Source organism: Pleurodeles waltl, chromosome 1_2 (assembly GCF_031143425.1).
Source record: "Pleurodeles waltl isolate 20211129_DDA chromosome 1_2, aPleWal1.hap1.20221129, whole genome shotgun sequence".
Taxonomy (NCBI): domain Eukaryota; kingdom Metazoa; phylum Chordata; class Amphibia; order Caudata; family Salamandridae; genus Pleurodeles; species Pleurodeles waltl.
In genome coordinates this window covers 1,022,730,726-1,022,748,589 of record NC_090437.1, presented here as the reverse complement: position 1 = coordinate 1,022,748,589, position 17,864 = coordinate 1,022,730,726, and the positions used below count along the sequence as shown (strand labels likewise).

The 17,864-nt window shown below is 45.7% G+C and overlaps 1 protein-coding gene across 1 annotated transcript in view; it reads right to left on the bottom strand.

Moving 5' to 3' along the window:
- The window catches only part of PDS5A (PDS5 cohesin associated factor A), an 831,005-nt gene that overhangs the window by 55,091 nt on the left and 758,050 nt on the right, over positions 1 to 17,864 (bottom strand). The window contains exon 32 of the mRNA XM_069202018.1: positions 10,955 to 11,301. Coding sequence (XP_069058119.1) covers positions 10,955 to 11,301 — 347 coding nt within the window. The remainder of the gene's footprint in view (positions 1 to 10,954; positions 11,302 to 17,864) is intronic.

Below are 17,864 nucleotides of genomic sequence, written 5' to 3'. Positions count from 1 at the left end.
ATTACATGTGAGGGCATATCTGCATCAACAATATGCCCCCACTGTGTCCCTGACAAACTTGGGACATAGTGAGTGAACAGAGCAGCCATTTTAATGTATGTGCTGGACACTGGTCAACATGAGTTTCCAAGCTACATAATGGCTACGCTGAACCATGGGTTGTTTGGTATGAAACAACAATGATAAATCCAAACTGGTGCCAGTACTGGATTTATTATAAAATGTACCTAGGGGTCAACTTAGAGGAGCACCCTGCAAAAGCTAACTTTCCTGGCGTGGTTACTGAATGGTTCCGGTCAGCCTGCCACATCCAGACAGCCAATACACAAACATTGGGGGTGAGAGCCATGTTTCTCTGGTTTGTAAAACAATGCCTTTCCTGGGTGGAAGAGCTAACACCCCCTCCATCAGAAACGTGTACTGCCCTGGCAGTGAGCTTCAAAGGGCTACCACCCTTGAAACTAGATAACCAGGCCTTTAGCTAGCAGCAGATGGCCTCCCTCTTTGCAAACGCCCACTTTTGGAGGGAGCAAAGGCGGGAAACCACACAAAGAGTAGGAGGAAGGGTCTCACTGAGCATGCAGACCCCCTAGTGCCTGCAGGTGAAGTGGACTCTCCATTTCATTTTCCTCCAAGCCGGATGGCAGAATAATAGCCAATTAAGTTTAGGGAAGTGACCCTTCCCACAGGGAGTGGTCACTGTAGTGGGTGTAGCCACCCAAGGGTAAGTGTCTCATTGGACACTACCAGGTTCCCCCTAAAATGCCCAATAAATTCAGTATTTAGTGGGCACCCCTAGACCTAAAAAATCTGATTCGTCCGGAAGAAAAGAAGACAGCACTAAAGAACCCGACAGGATGAGAACAGAGGACCTGCTGCACCAGAAGAGGCTTCAAGACCCCTGCTTGTTGCATTAGAGTCCCGAGAATCGCCACTGTGGTGGAGCGGACCGACCACTGGACCGACCTCAAAAGACCCCGAGAAACTCTCTTCGCAAATAGCCAGAGATCTCCATCCTGAGTGGAGGCACCACTCAAGAAACCAAGGAAACCTGCATGGAACCAGCAAACCGTTGAGGGACACTTCATCAACCAGACGATATCTCCGTAACCTGAAGTCGCAGCCAGACTCTACGACACACCAACAGTCCGAACTAGACCTGCAAGTGTGCAAACTTTGGTGGCACATCGCCCTCCTGTGGGCGAGTTTCGCCAATACACCAGGTACTGGTCAGTGCACGTCGGACACCACCAAAAAGCATCTCACCCCGAGCTGCAACTGGACCAGCAGGAAACCCCAGTCGAGGGACTTCAGTGACAACCCGGACCTCCTACCAGAGTGCCCTTGTCGTCCTGGAAGGCCCCCGGGAGAAGACTTACCTCCAGCTACAAAGGGATCCATTGTGCACAGCATCCAAGGGCTCAAACTCGCTCTGCATCCGGCTGCCGTGAGCCCTGGATTGCGGAACCTGCTTTGTGCCCCGGGTCCCTAACCCCTTGCGACCTCAAGGCACCACCTTTAAATCTTCAAACCAGCTCTTTTTCCAGATGGCCCCTCCAAGTGGCCCTGTGCCAAGAGACTTTCCAGCTCGGAACCGGGAGCCGCCTGAGGCTCTCCAGCTGGCACAGTGTACCCACCGACTACTTCGACTATCCTGCAAAAGAAGAGACTGGTAACCCAAAAGTACGATTTTTAATGCATTTTTTAAAGTGACTGCCTATTGATTCCTATGGTGCATAATTACGCACAGAAAGACTAATTTTATTAAAAGTTTGAAAAGTCATCTCTCAAAGTACTTAGCGTATCTTAAAGATCTTGGTCTTAAAATTTGTATAGAAGTCTGAAGTATTTGTATAAATTCTGGTCTCAAGGTATTCACTGAGTTCGTGAGGTGCATGATTGGATTTGTGAGTACAACAAATGCTTAGCACATCTCCTGGATTAGCCTAACTGCTCGACCAGCTACCTTAAAAATTGGAGCATTAGGTAGTCTAATTTTTACCTCTGTAAACCAATGTGTGGTTGCCCAGACCCCCTGCACAGGGTGCCTAGTTTTGCTCACTACATAGAGGGCCAGTCTTCTACAGTGTATTCTTACCCTAAAAAAAATAAAAAAAGTAACTGACGGTGGTGGTGGTGGTGGTGGGGGAGGGGGTGTTCTTGCTTTATATTTTTCGATTTCTTGATCCCTGCCCATTGTTTGCTGTAGAGGATCAACCCCCATTTAGTACATTTACCACCTCCAAAGGAGTCATAAACCAATATGATTGTCTCTTTGGGGCTTCTGTCCTTAATGCAAAAATGAATGAGTGAGTGAAACAAGCTGAGTGAACTGAGGAGCACCAGTGAGGCCAGAAGAGCACAGCAAACTGAAAATGCTCATGATCAACCATTATTACACCTGTGGGCAGGCAAGAAGGGAATGTGGAAGCAGGTATCCTGCAAGTTCAGCCCTACCATCCACTCTCCAGGATCCAGGGCACACAGACCCTGAGCCAGCATGAGCATCTTCAATTTCCCCTTTCTTCAGGAAGAAGTTGAAAGAGTGCAGGTGTAAATTAGGGTGGAGACCTCTGTTGGGACAGCAAAGGGTAGTGAGAATAGCAATCATGACCTACTTCTGATGAGGGAACCCTCTCAATGGCTCCTTTGGCCAAAAGGGGCTGTACTTCCTGACACAGCAAGGAGAGGAAGTCATCCTTCTGCCGGTTTGAGGATGGTGGCATGGTAACCCGGCTGTCCTTAACCCCTTCGCTGCCAGGCCTTTTCCTCCTCAGGTGCCAATCCTAATTGTTTTTGGCTATTTGGGGTAGTTCGCGCTTAGGCCCTCCTAACGTTTTGTCCACATAGGCTATGCACACCAAATTTGTGTCCTTTTTTTGCCAACACCCTAGGGATTCTATAGGCACCCAGTGTTTGTGGGTTCCCCTGGAGGAGACCAAGGAATTAGCCAAAATACAGTTAGATTTTGTTTTTGGGGGACAAAAGTGCTGCAGAAGGAATCATGTGGTTTTCCCCCTGCAAATGGCATCAACAAACAGTTTGCAGCGCTAAAATCACCATCTTCCCAGCTTTCAGGAACCAGCAGACTTGAATCAGAAAACCAAGTTTTCCAACACAATTTTGGCATTTTACTGGGACATACCCCATTTTTACTATTTTTTGTGCTTTCAGCCTCCTTGGAATTATCAACAGAAATGGGTGTGAAACCAATGGTGGATCCGGGACAGTTAAACATTTCTGAAAAGTAGACAAAGTTCTGAATTCGGCATGGGGTCATTTGTGTAGATCCTTCAAGGTTTTCCTATGGAAAGTAAATAAAAATAAAATATATTGAAATTGAGTTGAAAAAAAAAAACAGCCATTTCGGTCTATGTTTTCTTCAGTAACTTTTTCCAGCTATGGCAAATTTGTGAAAGCAATATATTGTTACGTCTGCTGGACTCTTCTAGTTGCGGGTTATATAGGTTCATCAAGAACCCTAGGTACCCAGAGCCAATAAATGAGCTGCAACCTGCAATGGATTTTCATTGTAAACCGGGTATACAGCAATTAATTTGGTAAAATACTAAGAGTATCAAGGAAACCTTAGTATTTCCAAAAGGAGCACAAGATAAGGTGCTGAGAAGCAGTGGTTATTTGCACATCTCTGAATTCACGGGTCCCCATACTAGCATGTGAATTATAGGGTATTTCTCAAATAGACTTCTTTCTTACACACTGTCTTACATTTGGAAAGACAATATGTAGAGAAAGACAAGGGGTAATAACACTTGTTCTTCTATTCTGTGTTCTCCTAAGTCTCCCGATAAAAATGGTTCCTCACTTGTGTGAGTAGGCCTAGTGCCTGCAACAGTAAAATGCCCCAAAACACAATGTGGACACATCATATTTTTCTAATGAAAACTGACCTGTTTTTGCAAAGTGCCTAGCTGTTGATTTTGGCCACTAGCTCAGCCGGCACCTAGGGAAACCTAGAAAACCTATACATTTATGAAAACTAGACACCTAGGGGAAGTCTTAAAAAAAACACTGTTCCCCTCACATTTCGGTGCTGCAAAGCTCTGGAATCTGAGAGGAGCCACAAACTTCCTTCCACCCAGCATTCCCCAAAGTCTCCTTATAAAAATGGTACCTCACTTGCATGGGTAGGCCTAGCGCCCGCGACAAGGGAGGGTCCAAAACACAACATGGACACATCAAAATTATTACAAAACTACCTGTTTTTGCAAGGGAGGGCACCTGCGTTTTTGGTCCTGGGCTTAGCAACCATTTAGGGAAACCTACCAAACCCAGACATTCCTGAACTAGACACCTGAGGGAGTCCAGGAAGGTGTGACTTGCATGAATCCCACAGTGTTTTCTTACCCAGAATCCTCAGCAAACTTCAAATTTAGCTAAAAAAATAAATACTTAAAAAAAAAAAATCACCTTTTCCTCACATTTCTGTGTTGGATCACCGCACCAGCACAAATTTACCACCCAACGTTCCCCTCAGTCTCCCGATAAAAATGATACCTCACTTCTGTAGGTGGACCAAGTGCCTGCGAGAGGGAAGTGCCAAAAACATGTTGAAATTGAGAGGGAACCAAAGCGGGTCTAAAAGGGTAGTTTGAAAATAAAAAAAATGTTTTTAGGCTGACAAGTGGGGCAGAATTTTTATCGGTATAGATGCGAATATGTTGGGTGGTAGGAATTGTGTGGATTCCTGCGGATTCCGGAAGGTTCAATCACAAAAATGTAGGGAAAATGTGTGATTTCAAGCAAAGCTGGAGGTTTGCAGGGCACTGTGGGTATGAAAATGGTGTGGGGTGCATGTGAAGCACACCACCCTGGACTCAAACAGATGTTTAGTTTTCAGATGTTGTAGGAAAGTACCCTTTTTCTTGGAATGGTTACCCCCATTTTCTGTCTGTTGTCAGTGACTGTCTACTGGGATCCTGATAACCAGGACCCCAGTAATTCTGCTCTCTCCTGCAAATTGTACCTTTTTCTTCCCACAATTGGCATACTGGTGCCCTCGTATATGGTACCTAGGTAACCAGGGTACTGGGGTTCCAGAGGATCCCTATGCGCTGCAGCAGTTACTCTGCTTCCCATAGTGAGTCCGTGCAAAGGGTCTAAAGACCTGCCATAACACCCTGCATGATATGGGCTCATGCACCTGTTTTCACTACAGGTCACTGTAAGTCACCCCTATGGTAGGCCCTCTCTGTCCAGAGGGCAGGGTGCAGGTACCAGAGTGTGAGGGCACCCCTGCACTAGCAGAGGTGCCCCCACAAACTCCAGATCCATTTTCCCGGACTTTGTGAGTGCAGGGACGCCATTTTACGCATGTACTGGACATAGGTCATTACCCAGGTCTAGCTACATAATAGTAACTCCGAACCTGAGCATGTTTGGTATCAAACATGTCGGAATCATACCCCAATACTGTTGCAAGTATTGAAAGTATGATTCCATGCACTCTGGGAGCTCATTAGGAGGACCCCCAGAAATGCTACCACCAGTCTTACAGGGTTTTCTGGGCAGCCCAATTGCTGCCACCCCTGAGACAGGTGTCTGCCCTCCTGGTGCTTGATCTGATCAAGCCCAGGAAGGCAGAACAAAGGATTTCCTTTGGGAGAGGGAGGTAACACCCTCTCCTAGCCACTGGTTTGCTTTGAAGGGCACATCTGGTGCCCTCTGTACATAAACCAGTCCACACCACTTCAGGGAGCCCCAGTCCCTGCTCTGGCGTGAAACTGGACAATGGAAAGGGGAGTGACCACTCCCCTGTCCGTCACCACCCCAGGGGTGGTGCTCAGAGCTTCCCCCCGAGGGTACCTGGGTTCTGCCAGCTTGTTTCCAAGGTTGGCAGGGAACTCTGGGAGTAGCTGAGTGCCAGTCCAGGAAGGTGATGTCAGAGCCCCCTCCTGATAGGTGCTTACATGGTTAGGTGACCAGTCTGCGTTTCAGGGCTATTTAGGGTCTTTCACTTGGGTGGGCCCTCAGATTCGGCTTGCAATATTCCAGCAGGATTCCCCTGCAACATCCACTTCTGGCCACTGAAACTGTTACTGGACCCTCCAGGAACCGACAACGCTGCAAACAACAAAGAAGACTCTTTTGCAACTTTGTTTCCACGTCTCCTACCAGCTTTGCAACATTTCCCCGGCCGTGCAGCCTCAGAAGACAGCAACTCATCAGCCCGTACAAAAAGAAGGAATCTCCATTTGAGTGAAGGAGTCACTCCCCTGCAACCGCAGGCACCTATAGCAAGCGACTACCGGCTGCGTAGATTTCCCCTTATCTTGAGCTGCGTGGATCCTGCATCACAGTTGGTGATCCGGAGTAGTCCACCTGGTCCTCTCTGCCAGCTGTCCAGCTCTGGTGATGGTAATGGTAAGCCCTTGCCTTCCCATGCAGGACAGTACCCCTGTGCACTGTGTCTCCTGCAGCTGCAATGGCTTGTTGACATTTCCTCCAAGGGATCTTCAGGCGGTGTGTAATTCCAGGGCCCTAGCACTCCATCCCGCAATGCAGAGCCTCCTGCGTGGTTCTCTGGCGGCATGGGATCCTCTTTTGTTGTGCTGCATGGGCTTCCTCTGCGACTCCTGTGTTCCTGTCCTATGGGACTCCTGTGGGTGCTGCCTCTGCTCCTGTGCACTCTCTGCGATGCTGAGGGTCCTCTGTGACTCCCCCTCCTGGGTCTCGCTGGTACCCAGCAGCACCACATTTCCTCTAACCGCGAGTTTGCTTTTGCCAAGGCTTGTTGCTGGAATTCCTGCACCGACACCCGTCTGCAATCTGCCTTCCAGTGTGGGACATCTTCTGCATCCACCAGAACTCTTTTCCGGCTCCAGGGCTGTAGTGCTGACCTGTTCTTCATCACTGTCTACCAACTCCTGCAACTACAGCTGAGTGGGTAGTAGTTCCTACTCCTCCTGGACTCCACTGTGACTCTTGGACTTGGTTCCCTCTCTACACAGGTCTTCTTTCTTCAGGAATCCACCACTGTTTTTCTTGCAGTCTTGTCTGGGTTTCTTCTTTTCCTCCTTTTAAGTGGTTTGGGGAAAATCCAGTGATTTACTCCTGCTTTCCTGGTCGCTGGGGTACTGTGCTACTTACCTCTGTGGTTTTCTAGTACTCCCAGCTCCCCCCTATACATTCCACTTACCTAGGTGGGGGTACCATGTTCGCATTCCATTTTTTTAGTATATGGTTTGTGCTCCCCATAGGGTCACTATTAGTTATTGCTATTTGCACTGTTTTCCAACCTTTTCTATGCGTATTACTGTTTACTAATGTACATATTTAGTGTATTACTTACCTCGCATTGGAGGGTTGCCCTTCTAGTATTTTGTGGTATTGTGTTCCAAAAATAATGTACCTTTATTTTTGTAAAACTGAGTGTTTTCTTTCATATGTGTAAGTGCATGAGCTTTGCATGTCTCCTAGAAAAGCCTTGGCTGCTCATCCACAGCTATATCTAGAGAGCCTGGCTTCTAGACATTGCCTACACTTCACTAAGAAGGGATACCTGGACCTGGTATACGGTGTAAGTACCTTAGGTATCCACCACTCACCAGGCCAGCTTCCTACAGATGTGACTAGGTCTGACAGATATTTCTAGGTGGCAGTGCCCCAAAGTCCAAAAAGTACAGGTGCTCACTATTCCAAGTGGGACAATATTAAGAGTTAGCCAAGCTCTCTTGGCCCAAATGTAAAATCAAAACCCCAAATAGTCAAATGTCCTCTTACTTGCCGTTGGGATAAGATCCTTTAGTTTGGATGGGGGTTTGAGAGACCGTCCCCATTTATTTGGATGGGTTATGGCCATACCCCAACCCTCTTTTTGGAAAAAAATTCTTCCCTGGTGTCTAGTGGGCTTTCGGCCCCCCCCTTGGGGGCAGATGAGCCTTACAAAAATAGGCCGATCTGTCCCCTAGGAAGGGAGAAATTACCAACTGTAATGTGCCCCCATGGGGAGTGACCCTTGCCCAAGGGGCTGCCCCCCAAACAAAACACACACAACAATCCCTGGTGCCTAAGTGGTTTCTGCTCATGGGCCTAATAGAAATAGGCCGATTTGCCCCAAGGGGGGCAGAAAGGGCCTAAAATAAAATGCCCCCATGGTGAATGGCCCTTGCCCAAGGGGCCGTTCCCCTTATGTAAAATAATTTAAAAAGTCCCTGGTGTCTAGCGGTTTGATTGGGCTTATAAAAGTAGGCTGATCTGCCCCCAAGGCAGGAGGGGGGCAAAAATGGCCTAATATAAAATGCCCATCCCCCGCCCTGGAGACAAACCTGGTCTAAGGGGTCGCTCCCCTTATGTCAATTAAATTTTGTTAAAATCCCTGGTGTTAGTGGTTAACCAGTGGTTAACCCCCTCCCCCGCCCCCCCCGGGGGCAGATCGGCCTAAAATAATATTGGCCGCGAGGGGAGCGACCCTTACATGAGGGGCCGCTCCCTCGCTGTAATAATAAAATAAAAAAAGTTGCCTTGGTGTCTAGTGGTTATTGCGCCCCCTTAGGGGCAGATGGGCCTAATTAGCATAGGCTGATCCGCCCCCAAGGGGACGCAACCTCTGAGGAAGGTGGGGGTCGGAGGTGTCAGGGGAAGCGCTTCCCCTGCCATCCCTGTCCGGGGGTGTGGGTGGGGGGCCCATAGGGGTAGCACTGGTATTCCCCCCCCCATGGATCAGGTGCAGGACGTAATGGTTACGTCCTCGGCACAGCAGTGCTGCAGCCAAGGAGTTAACCTTTACGTCCACAGCACCCATGGGGTTAAAGAGCTCTAGAACACTATCTGCTTTTCTGCGAAAGAAGAGCGTGCCATCGGGTGCCATCAAACAGCATGTTCAAAAGAGATGCCTGAACATCCCCTAAGAAGCCAGCAGATCCCAACCAAGCGTGGCATCCGAGTGCCAATGACTAAGCAAACACTCTGCCTAGAGAGTCAGTCGCATCCAGTAGCCAGCAAATGGTGAACTTTGCTACATGGGTGCCATCGGCAATAGCCTAGGTTAGAATGGCTCAGGCCAACTCAGAGAGCATGAGCAGCATGTGTGCAGCTGAAACCCAAACAGTGTGGGTGTATCTGTCCAAGAGGCATGCAGAGTTCACCAACTGCAGTGCTAGGCTGGTGAAAGAAAACATCCTCTTGATAAAGGTATCTAGCCTGTTGGATTTCCTATTCGGTGGTATAAGAAAAACACCAGGATTAACTTTGGAGGAGGAGGCCTGGACAACCAGACCCTCCAGCATGGGGTGCTGGGTGAGGAAAGCTGGGTTCCCAGGAGCAGGGAGATTTTTGTAAGTGTAGGAAAGTGCCCTTTTTGACATAGTCACCCCACTTTTTGCTCACTGGTACTGAGTTTTTTTGTCTGAGGGCACAGGATGCCTGCTAACCAATAAGGGTTTTCTGCATTGTGTACCCCTACTTTTGGAACACTACATAGATAGCCAGCTTCCTACAGTGGGCAACTGTCCTGTGCACAGGAGCCCCTCTGCAGAGCTTGGCCCATGCTCTGATCAGGACACTGTGAGGGCTTCATCTAAGGAGAGAAGTTCTAAGGGGGGACTCCTGGATGAAGGACCCCTATCAAGAAATTTGTCCTGACTGCCACTTATCGCAACTTACTCATGGGGCTAAAATGAGACCCAGAGGGGTTGACCAGCCCAAAAATTAGGCGCAGGGCCTCATAAAAGTCTATCAGTTGGGTGGGAATCAATCCAGAAAACTGAGGGAAGCTTATGGACACAGAGTCAGGCTCGTGTGGGAGCAGGGCCTAGAGTGACGACATTCCTGTGCCTCATCCGATGACTTGGACCTGCCGGGCAAAGTGTGCTTTGACCTCTGATTGCTCGTGGAACTTACCTGACAACTTTGAGCACCGTGAATGGGCCCGGGACCTTCCTCATGACCAGGACCTAGAATTTTGTTGAGGTAACTACCACTGGATGACAAGGAGCTTTAAGGAATGCTCCTGCAGCACCTGGTCCATGGCACAAGAGTTCTCACAGGCTTTGGAGTCGTGGTCTGGCTCTAGGCAAAGACATCCACAGGAACCACAGGGTTTAAACCCCAGAGTTTTTTTGGGGGGGACATCCCTAACACTGGGAGACAAGTCTCAAAAAGACACAAAAGTTCCAAAAAGTTGTCCAAGAAGCAGACAGAGGTAGCTCTCTCTGGATATGCATGGACTGAGCAGAAAGAAAAGAAGTGATGTCAACATGCTGAGGTGGCACCTCCATAGGCAACTCACAAGTCACTTCTGGCACGGATGAGGCTAAGCCAATTACCACCTACCAGCATGCAGAGTTACTGCTTGAAACTTTTTTCGATCCAGTCAGATGCCTGGGTAAAATTCTAATGTAAGAAGTTTGGGGTTAGAAGTCTATCATATACAGACAACGCTTTAGCCCAAGGCCCAAGCCATCAAAGGAATGAAGCAGTTAGTCTGCTAACATAAGTTGCAAAGTATGTCAGCTGTAGCATCAATGGTACTTTATGGTGGCTTAAAGTCAGTCATTGTCTTGTTTGTGGTAAGGGTTAGTATATTGAGAAGGCTACTTTCAGAATGTAATTCAAGACTGTGCATCCTCTGGGAGGTGGGGCGGGGGGGCCGGATAGACATGAAGGCAACTTGAAGCCTGTCGTCTTTGCTGTCTGAAGCCAAAAAAGAGTTTCAATTCTTCCTAGTAGGAGACATCCCACATTACTACTTGCTCAGAAGAGTCTTACCAGAGGCTAAGTCTTCTCCACAGAGTGGGAATGAAGTCTGCACAACACAAACAGTTTGACAATGGAGGTATTCTAGTTTAGTTTACTATCCCAGTCACTGATAGAGGCATACAACTCTACTAATACCATGATTATTCTCAACGGTCCCACGGATCATTTCAGTGCCCCTGATGTAATGTAATTCCAACAGTGAGATAAAACATGCAGACAACTGTATTTGTCTAACCTCTGTAAATCAATCTGCCTCTGTGCTTTTTTTGTTGGGAGATCCTGCTGTTTTGGTACTTTGGCATTACCCGGCTCCAGCACAACTGGATTTTCCTGATTTGCAGAGGACCTTTTTCTACCTCTTCCGGATGGTTTACTTGTTTCATCTTTTTTCACTCCACTACCCTGAGATTCAGACTTCGGTGGACGACCCCGTCTTGGTTTGGGTGGGACAGGTTGCCCGGTCTCATCTGTTTTCTTATCTTCCGTTTTTTGAATATTCTCTGTTCCTGTTGCAGTGACATTTCTCTTTTTACTTCGGTCACTGGTAAGGTTGCTAGCTATTGTCTGATCAGAGTTGATCTCCTGCAAAGTAAAAAAATAAATAAGTCAAATTAAAGGTAAAGTACAAGGCACAGAATCGTAAACAGAGTGTTGCGCAGGGTGCTTTAAGTTTTCTTTTTCAGGATCCACAGAATGTTAGGATGAGCTTTTTGAGCATTATATTTTGAAAGAAAAGATGCTCCCAGCTTTAAATCCTTTTGGTAAGCAGTCTCGATTTTCATTTGAGTTAACGTTTATTTAGTAATAAACAGATACCTCTAACAGCGCAGATGTGTGATCTTTTCCTCTAACTCTTTGTTAGGACAGCTTTAACTCAATGTCAACATTGCAAAACAAGATGTCAGCATAAGCATCCAGAATACTAAATATACTCTTTCCCCCAGCATTTTAACCAAACAGCAACAACAGCTACTGCACTATACTAATTAGAAAAATATACTAAACGTTACTAAATGGAACACTATTAATAGTATAGGTACAATAAGAAAAACATCAAGACATTAAACCTTAATGAAGTTAGATACCTTCAGTAGCGCCTTATCCGGTAGAGACTATCTCACCGCAGATTCCTCACCTTCCTAATCTTAGAATATTCCCAGGTTCCAGACTGGGTCCAGAAATATTTTGGTAACGGTACCTCTGTGCACGGTAGGTGGGGTAGTTTGACTCCACATGGCAACGTCCATGCCAAAAGTGACAATTTTCTTTTTGTGTCTTTCCAAGCCAGAAGGGAAAAGCCATGAAGAAAACTAACTACTGGTGCGTTATAACTAGGGCCCTTTAAAGGGAAGCATCCCTTTACCCTGAAAACCATTCGCAGAGCAGGGAGGATGCGGGTCGGTAAGGAATATGTGGCTAGGGAAAATCTGCCAGATAAGGTGTTTCCGAAGGTAAGAAACTTGTTCATCTGACAGATATCTAGTCGCAGATTCCTTACTTTACAAAAGATATCCAAGCAATAGCTCCTCTGATTAGACTAAAATGACCTGTAGAATTGAACAGGCAAAGGGACATCACACCAGACCTCATTGTCCAGGAAGTGCTTTGTAAACATGCGCAAAGAACCCCATGTTCCTGCCTGACAGATATCCAGGACAGGTACTCCATGAGCTAATGCAGTGGCTGCAGCCTTGGCTCTGGTAGAATGAGCTCACAAACCTCCAGAAGGTTACTTTTTGGCCAATGCGTAGCAGATTTTGATGCAGGGCTATTGATCATGAGATCTGTTTCTGCACTGTTTTTCCTTTTTTTGGCTCTAACGTACCCCATAAAGAGTTAATCATTCACCTGGAACTCTCCTGTGCAGTCAAAGTAAAATGGCAATGTGCCTTTTTGGGTCCAGCTGATGGAGTTCCATCTCATCTTTAGAGGGGTGAGTTGGAGTGTAACAAATAAGGAAAGCAATGGATTTGCCCACATGAAAGGGAGTTATCACTTTTGGTAGAAAGGATGCTCTAGTACGATGGACCAGTTTGTCTGGGTAGATGTTCAGGTACGGAGCATGTGAGGACAGTGTCTGTAGCTAACTGACCCTCCTGGAAGATGTTATTATACCTTTTATGGTAAGGAGCCTGAGAGGGTATGTAGTGGCTTGACTTGCGGGGGGGGGGGGGGGATGGGGGACACAAAAAATGTGGTAAGTTAAGGTCCCAGTAGACATCTGTTCATGGCATGTAGTGCTGTAGATTCACATGCTTTGCATAAGTCGGCCATCTAGTGTTGGGCTCGGAGTGTTACAGGTTGTTTTTCTTTGAAGAATCTTTTCGAGTCACAAGATCGAGTGACTCCTCCTATCAGTGATAGTGTGCATGGGCATCGAGTCCTTTCTTAGATTGTTTTCCAGCAGGAAGGTGAAGTAAAGAGTGTAAGTGTATAGGTGCATATATAGTAAAGAAAAAGACATGTCCATGCAATGTATATACATATTTACAAAATAAGTTACAACAATGGCTACAGGCTTCTGGGGAGGAGGGAGGGCGCATGTGAATCTACAGCAGTACATGCCATGAACAGATGTCTACTGGGTAAGTAACATTTTCTGTTCGATGGCATGTGTAGCTGCAGATTCACATGCTTTGCATAGACTGTACAGCAGTCCCCTCCTAAAATAAGTAGTGGATAGCCTGTAAGAGTTGTAGTAGTTTGAAATAGTGTTAAGCACTGCCTGTCCAACATTTGCTTGTTGGCGAGATAATACATCCACACAGTAGTGTTTAGTCAATGTGTGTGGTGTAGACCATGTGGCTGCTTTACATATGTCTGCTATTGCCTAAGAACGCCAATGAAGCCCCTTTTTTCCTAGCGGAATGAGCTTTTGGAGTTACTGGTAGCTGTCTTTTGGCTTTAAGATAGCAAGTTTGTATATATTTGACAATCCATCATGTAATCCCAGTTTTTGAAATAGGATTACCTTTGTGAGGCTCCTGAAAAGCCACAAGGAGTTGCTTGGATTTTCTGAAATCTTTTGTTCTGTCTATCTAATACATGAGTGCTCTTAACATCTGGGGTGTGAAGGGCTCTTTCAGCAACTGAATCTGGCTGTGGAAGGAAGACTGGTAATTCCACTGACTGATTGATATGAAATGGTGAAGCCAATTCTGGATCTGTCCTAAGGACTATTTTAATTTGGGAACTTGAAAGAAAGGTACTTCTAAGGTGAATGCTTGAATTTCACTGACTCTTCTGAAGGAAGTAATTGCTACTAAGAAAGCAACCTTCCATGACAAAAACTGTAGAGTGTAAGAATGGATGGGTTCAAGAGGTGGACCCATAAGTCTTGTTAGTACGATGTTAAGGTTCCCGGCAGAAGCTGGTGGAGCTCTAGGTTGAATAATTCTTTCAAGGCCTTTCATAACAGCTTTTATAACAGGAATCCTAAACAGAGAAGTATGCTGTCTGTGTTGGAGGTAAGCAGCTATTGCTGTTAAATGGATTTAATAGAAGAATATGCAAGATGTGCTTTCTGTAGATGAAGCAAATAACAGACAATATCCTGTACCAATGCTTTAAGTGGATTAATGTTTTTGGGCTGACAGTGACATACAAAGAGTTTCCGTTTAGTTGCACAACACTTTCTAGTTGTAGGTTTGCGTGCTTCTTTTAGAATATATAAACGTTCAGATGGAAGTTGTAAATAGCCGAATTCTATGACCTCAGGAGTCAAATCGCCAGGTTGAGCACACTGGGATTGGGACGCCTGATTTGACCTTTGTTTTGAGTCAATAGGTCTGGTCTGTTTGAAAGTTTGTGATGTGGTACTACAGATAGATCCAATAGTGTTGTGTACTACTGTTGACGTACCCATGTGGGAGCTATGATTATGATTGTGAGGGAGGTGTGATGGATCTTGTCGAACACAAATGGAATTAGTGGGAGAGGCGGAAAAGCGTAAGCAAATATCCCTGACCAATTGATCCATAGAGCATTGACCCTGGATTGAGGGTGTGGGTGTCTGGATGTGAAGTTTGGCATTTAGCGTTTTCGCTTGTGGCGAAGAGGTCTATTTCTGGAGTTCCTGACATTTGGAAGTATTGTTGAATCACTTGTGGGTGAATCTCACATTCATGTACTTGTTGCTGCGTTCTGCGTAAGAGGTCCGCTAGTTTATTGTGTATTCCTGGAATATACTCTGCTAAAAGTTGAATGTGATTGTGAATTGCCCATTTCCAAATTATCGGTGCCAAAAGGGACAATTGGGATGAGAACCCCCCACCCTGTATTTGCAGATAATACACTGTGGTCATGTTGTCTGTTAATATCAACACTGTCTGGTGTGTGATGTGTGTTTGAAAAGCTTTGAGTGCTAGGGACACTGCTAGTAATTCCAAATGGTTTATGTGATAAGTTTGGTGAACTGAGTCCCATTCCCTTGTATGGTAAGGTTGTTGAGATGGGGTTTCCCAATCTATCATTGATGCATCTGTTGTGATTATGGTCTGTGGAACAGGGTCTTGAAAGGGCCGCCCTTTTAATAAGTTGGTGTGATTCCACCATTGCAGAGAGTGATATGTTTGGCGGTTCAACAACACTAGATCTTGAATATGATCCTGTGCCTGAGACCATTGTTGTGAGAGAGACTGCTGTAGTTGTCTCATGTTTAGATGCACATTATGTACTATCGCTATGCATGATGTCATCATACCCAATAGTTTCCAGATAAAGTAAACTTTGTAAGTGTGGTTGTATTGCAGTTGAGATGTTGAAAAGCTTGAATTCTCACTTATGCTAATGCTGATTGAGTGTTCAGAATTGCTCCCAGATGCTGTTGTATTTGTGCTGTCTGTATGTGAGATTTTTGAAAATTGATTGTAAATCCTAGGTTGTGTAGGGGGTCCACTGTATACTGTGTGTGTGCTGTTGACAGGTTTGAATTGTACGGGTTTTTATGAGCTAGCTGTCCAGCTACGGAAAGACATGCATGTTTTGTCTTCTGAGGAATGTTGCAATCACTGGTAGACATTTGGTGAATACCATTGGTGCTCTTGTTATTCTGAAGGGTAGTACCTTGAATTTGTAATGCTTTCCTGCTATTACAAATCTTAGAAATTTTCGATGGGCTGTATGTATTGGAATGTGAAAGTAAGCATCTTTGAGATCTAATGTCATGTATTCTTGTTTCTGTATTAGGGGAATGACATTTTGTAGAGTGGCCATATGAAAGTGTTCCGATAGAATGTATAGATTGAGATCTAAGAGTACGGTCTTTCTTTGGTAAAAGGAAGTATAGTGAGTATACTCCTGATCCTTGTCGGGTTATAGGTACTGTCTCTATGGCTCCTTTGATGAGTAGTGAATGTACCTCTTGTTTTAAGAGAGTAAGATGTTCCTGAGTCATCCTGTGTGCACAAGAGGGAATGTTTGGTGAAGTAGAGATGAGTTCTAGGCAATATCAATGTTGGTTAATAAATAGAACCCACCGATTTGTGGTGATGTTTTGCCATTGGGAGTAGAAATTAACCAGTCTTCCTCCCACAGGAGATGTATGGTCTGTGGGGATGTTTAATAAGTCACTGTTTTGTTGATGTAGAGGAACCTCTGGAATTGGTTGGCTTAGCCCTTCTCTATTCTGAGATCCTCTGTATGACCCTCTGAAAGACCCCTATTATAGAAGCTTGTTCCTTGTTTGTGTAGTGAGGTGGATGGGTTCTGTGGTTGATGTTTTGAAACCACCTCTAAATTGTGGCCCATGAGGGGGCTACAAGGATCATGGTGGGTGATGTCTGTCTCAGTTTGTGAGCCAGAAATGGAGAGAGTGCGAGTGGCGGAAAAGCGTAAGCAAATATCCCTGAGCAATTCATCCATAGAGTATTGCCCTTGGATTCAGGGTGTGGGTATCTGAACGCAAAGATTTGGGATTTTGAGTTTTCTACAGTGGCGAAGAGGTCTATTTCTGGTGGTCCCCAGAGGTGAAAGTATAGGTGAAGTAGTTGTGGGTGAAGTTCCCATTCATGGACTTGTTGCTGCACCCTGCTTAGGAGGTCCCCAAACTGATTGTTAATTCCCGGGAGATATTCTGCCAGTAATTGACTAGGCTTGTGAATTACCCATTTTCAAAATGTCTGTGCTAGAGGGGACAATTAAGATGAGTCTGCCCCCCCTGTTTCTGCAGATAATACATAGTTGCCATGTTGTCTTTACTGACTAGAACCACTTTGTGGGAGAGTTTTGGCAGAAATAATTTGAGACTGCTAGTAACTCCAAGTAGTTGATGTGATAAGTTTGTTAAATGGGATCCCATCTGCCTTGTATTGTGAGGTTGTTGAGGTGCGCTCCCCATCCTATCTGATGCATTTGAAGTGAGAGTGATCTGAGGCATAGGGTCTTGAAAGGGCCACCCTTTTGAAATATTGGTGGGATTCCACCATTGCAGAGAGCGGTGAGTCTGGCACTACACTAGATACTAAAGATGACCCTGTGACTGAGACCACTGACTAGACAGACATTGTTATAATGGACACGTGCAGTCTAGCATGCAGAACAATGGCAATGCAGGAAGCCATCATCCCTAAAAGCTGCATCACTAGTCTGACTGTGTAAGTATGGTTCTCCTGTAACTGAGACAGAAGAGTTTGGAAAGCTTGAATCCATGCTAGGTTTGGATATGCCAACCCTGAGTGAGTACTGAGAACTTCTCCCAAATAAGGCTGTATCTGTGAGAGTTGGAGATGGAATCTGAGAAAGTTGATTGTAAATCCCAGAGTGTGTAGAAATTTTACTATGTACGGAGTATGTTTCTGACATTTTTGGATGGTATTGGCTTTGATGAGCCAATTGTCCAAGTATAGGAAAACATGAATATGTTATATTCTGAGGAATCCAGCAACTACCACTAAGCATTTTCTGAATATCCTGGGACCGGTTGTTACCCCGAATGGTAGAACCTTGAATTGCTAATGTTTTTCAGTACTGACAAAACTGAGATATTTGCGATGTGCTGGATGTATGGGAATGTGGAAATTAGTATTTTGTAGATCTAATGCGGTCATGTAATCCTTTAGCTGTAATAGGGGGATTAACATCTTGCAGAGTGACCATATGTAAATGCTCTAAAAGTATGTATAGGGTGAGAGGTCTGGGGTCCAGAA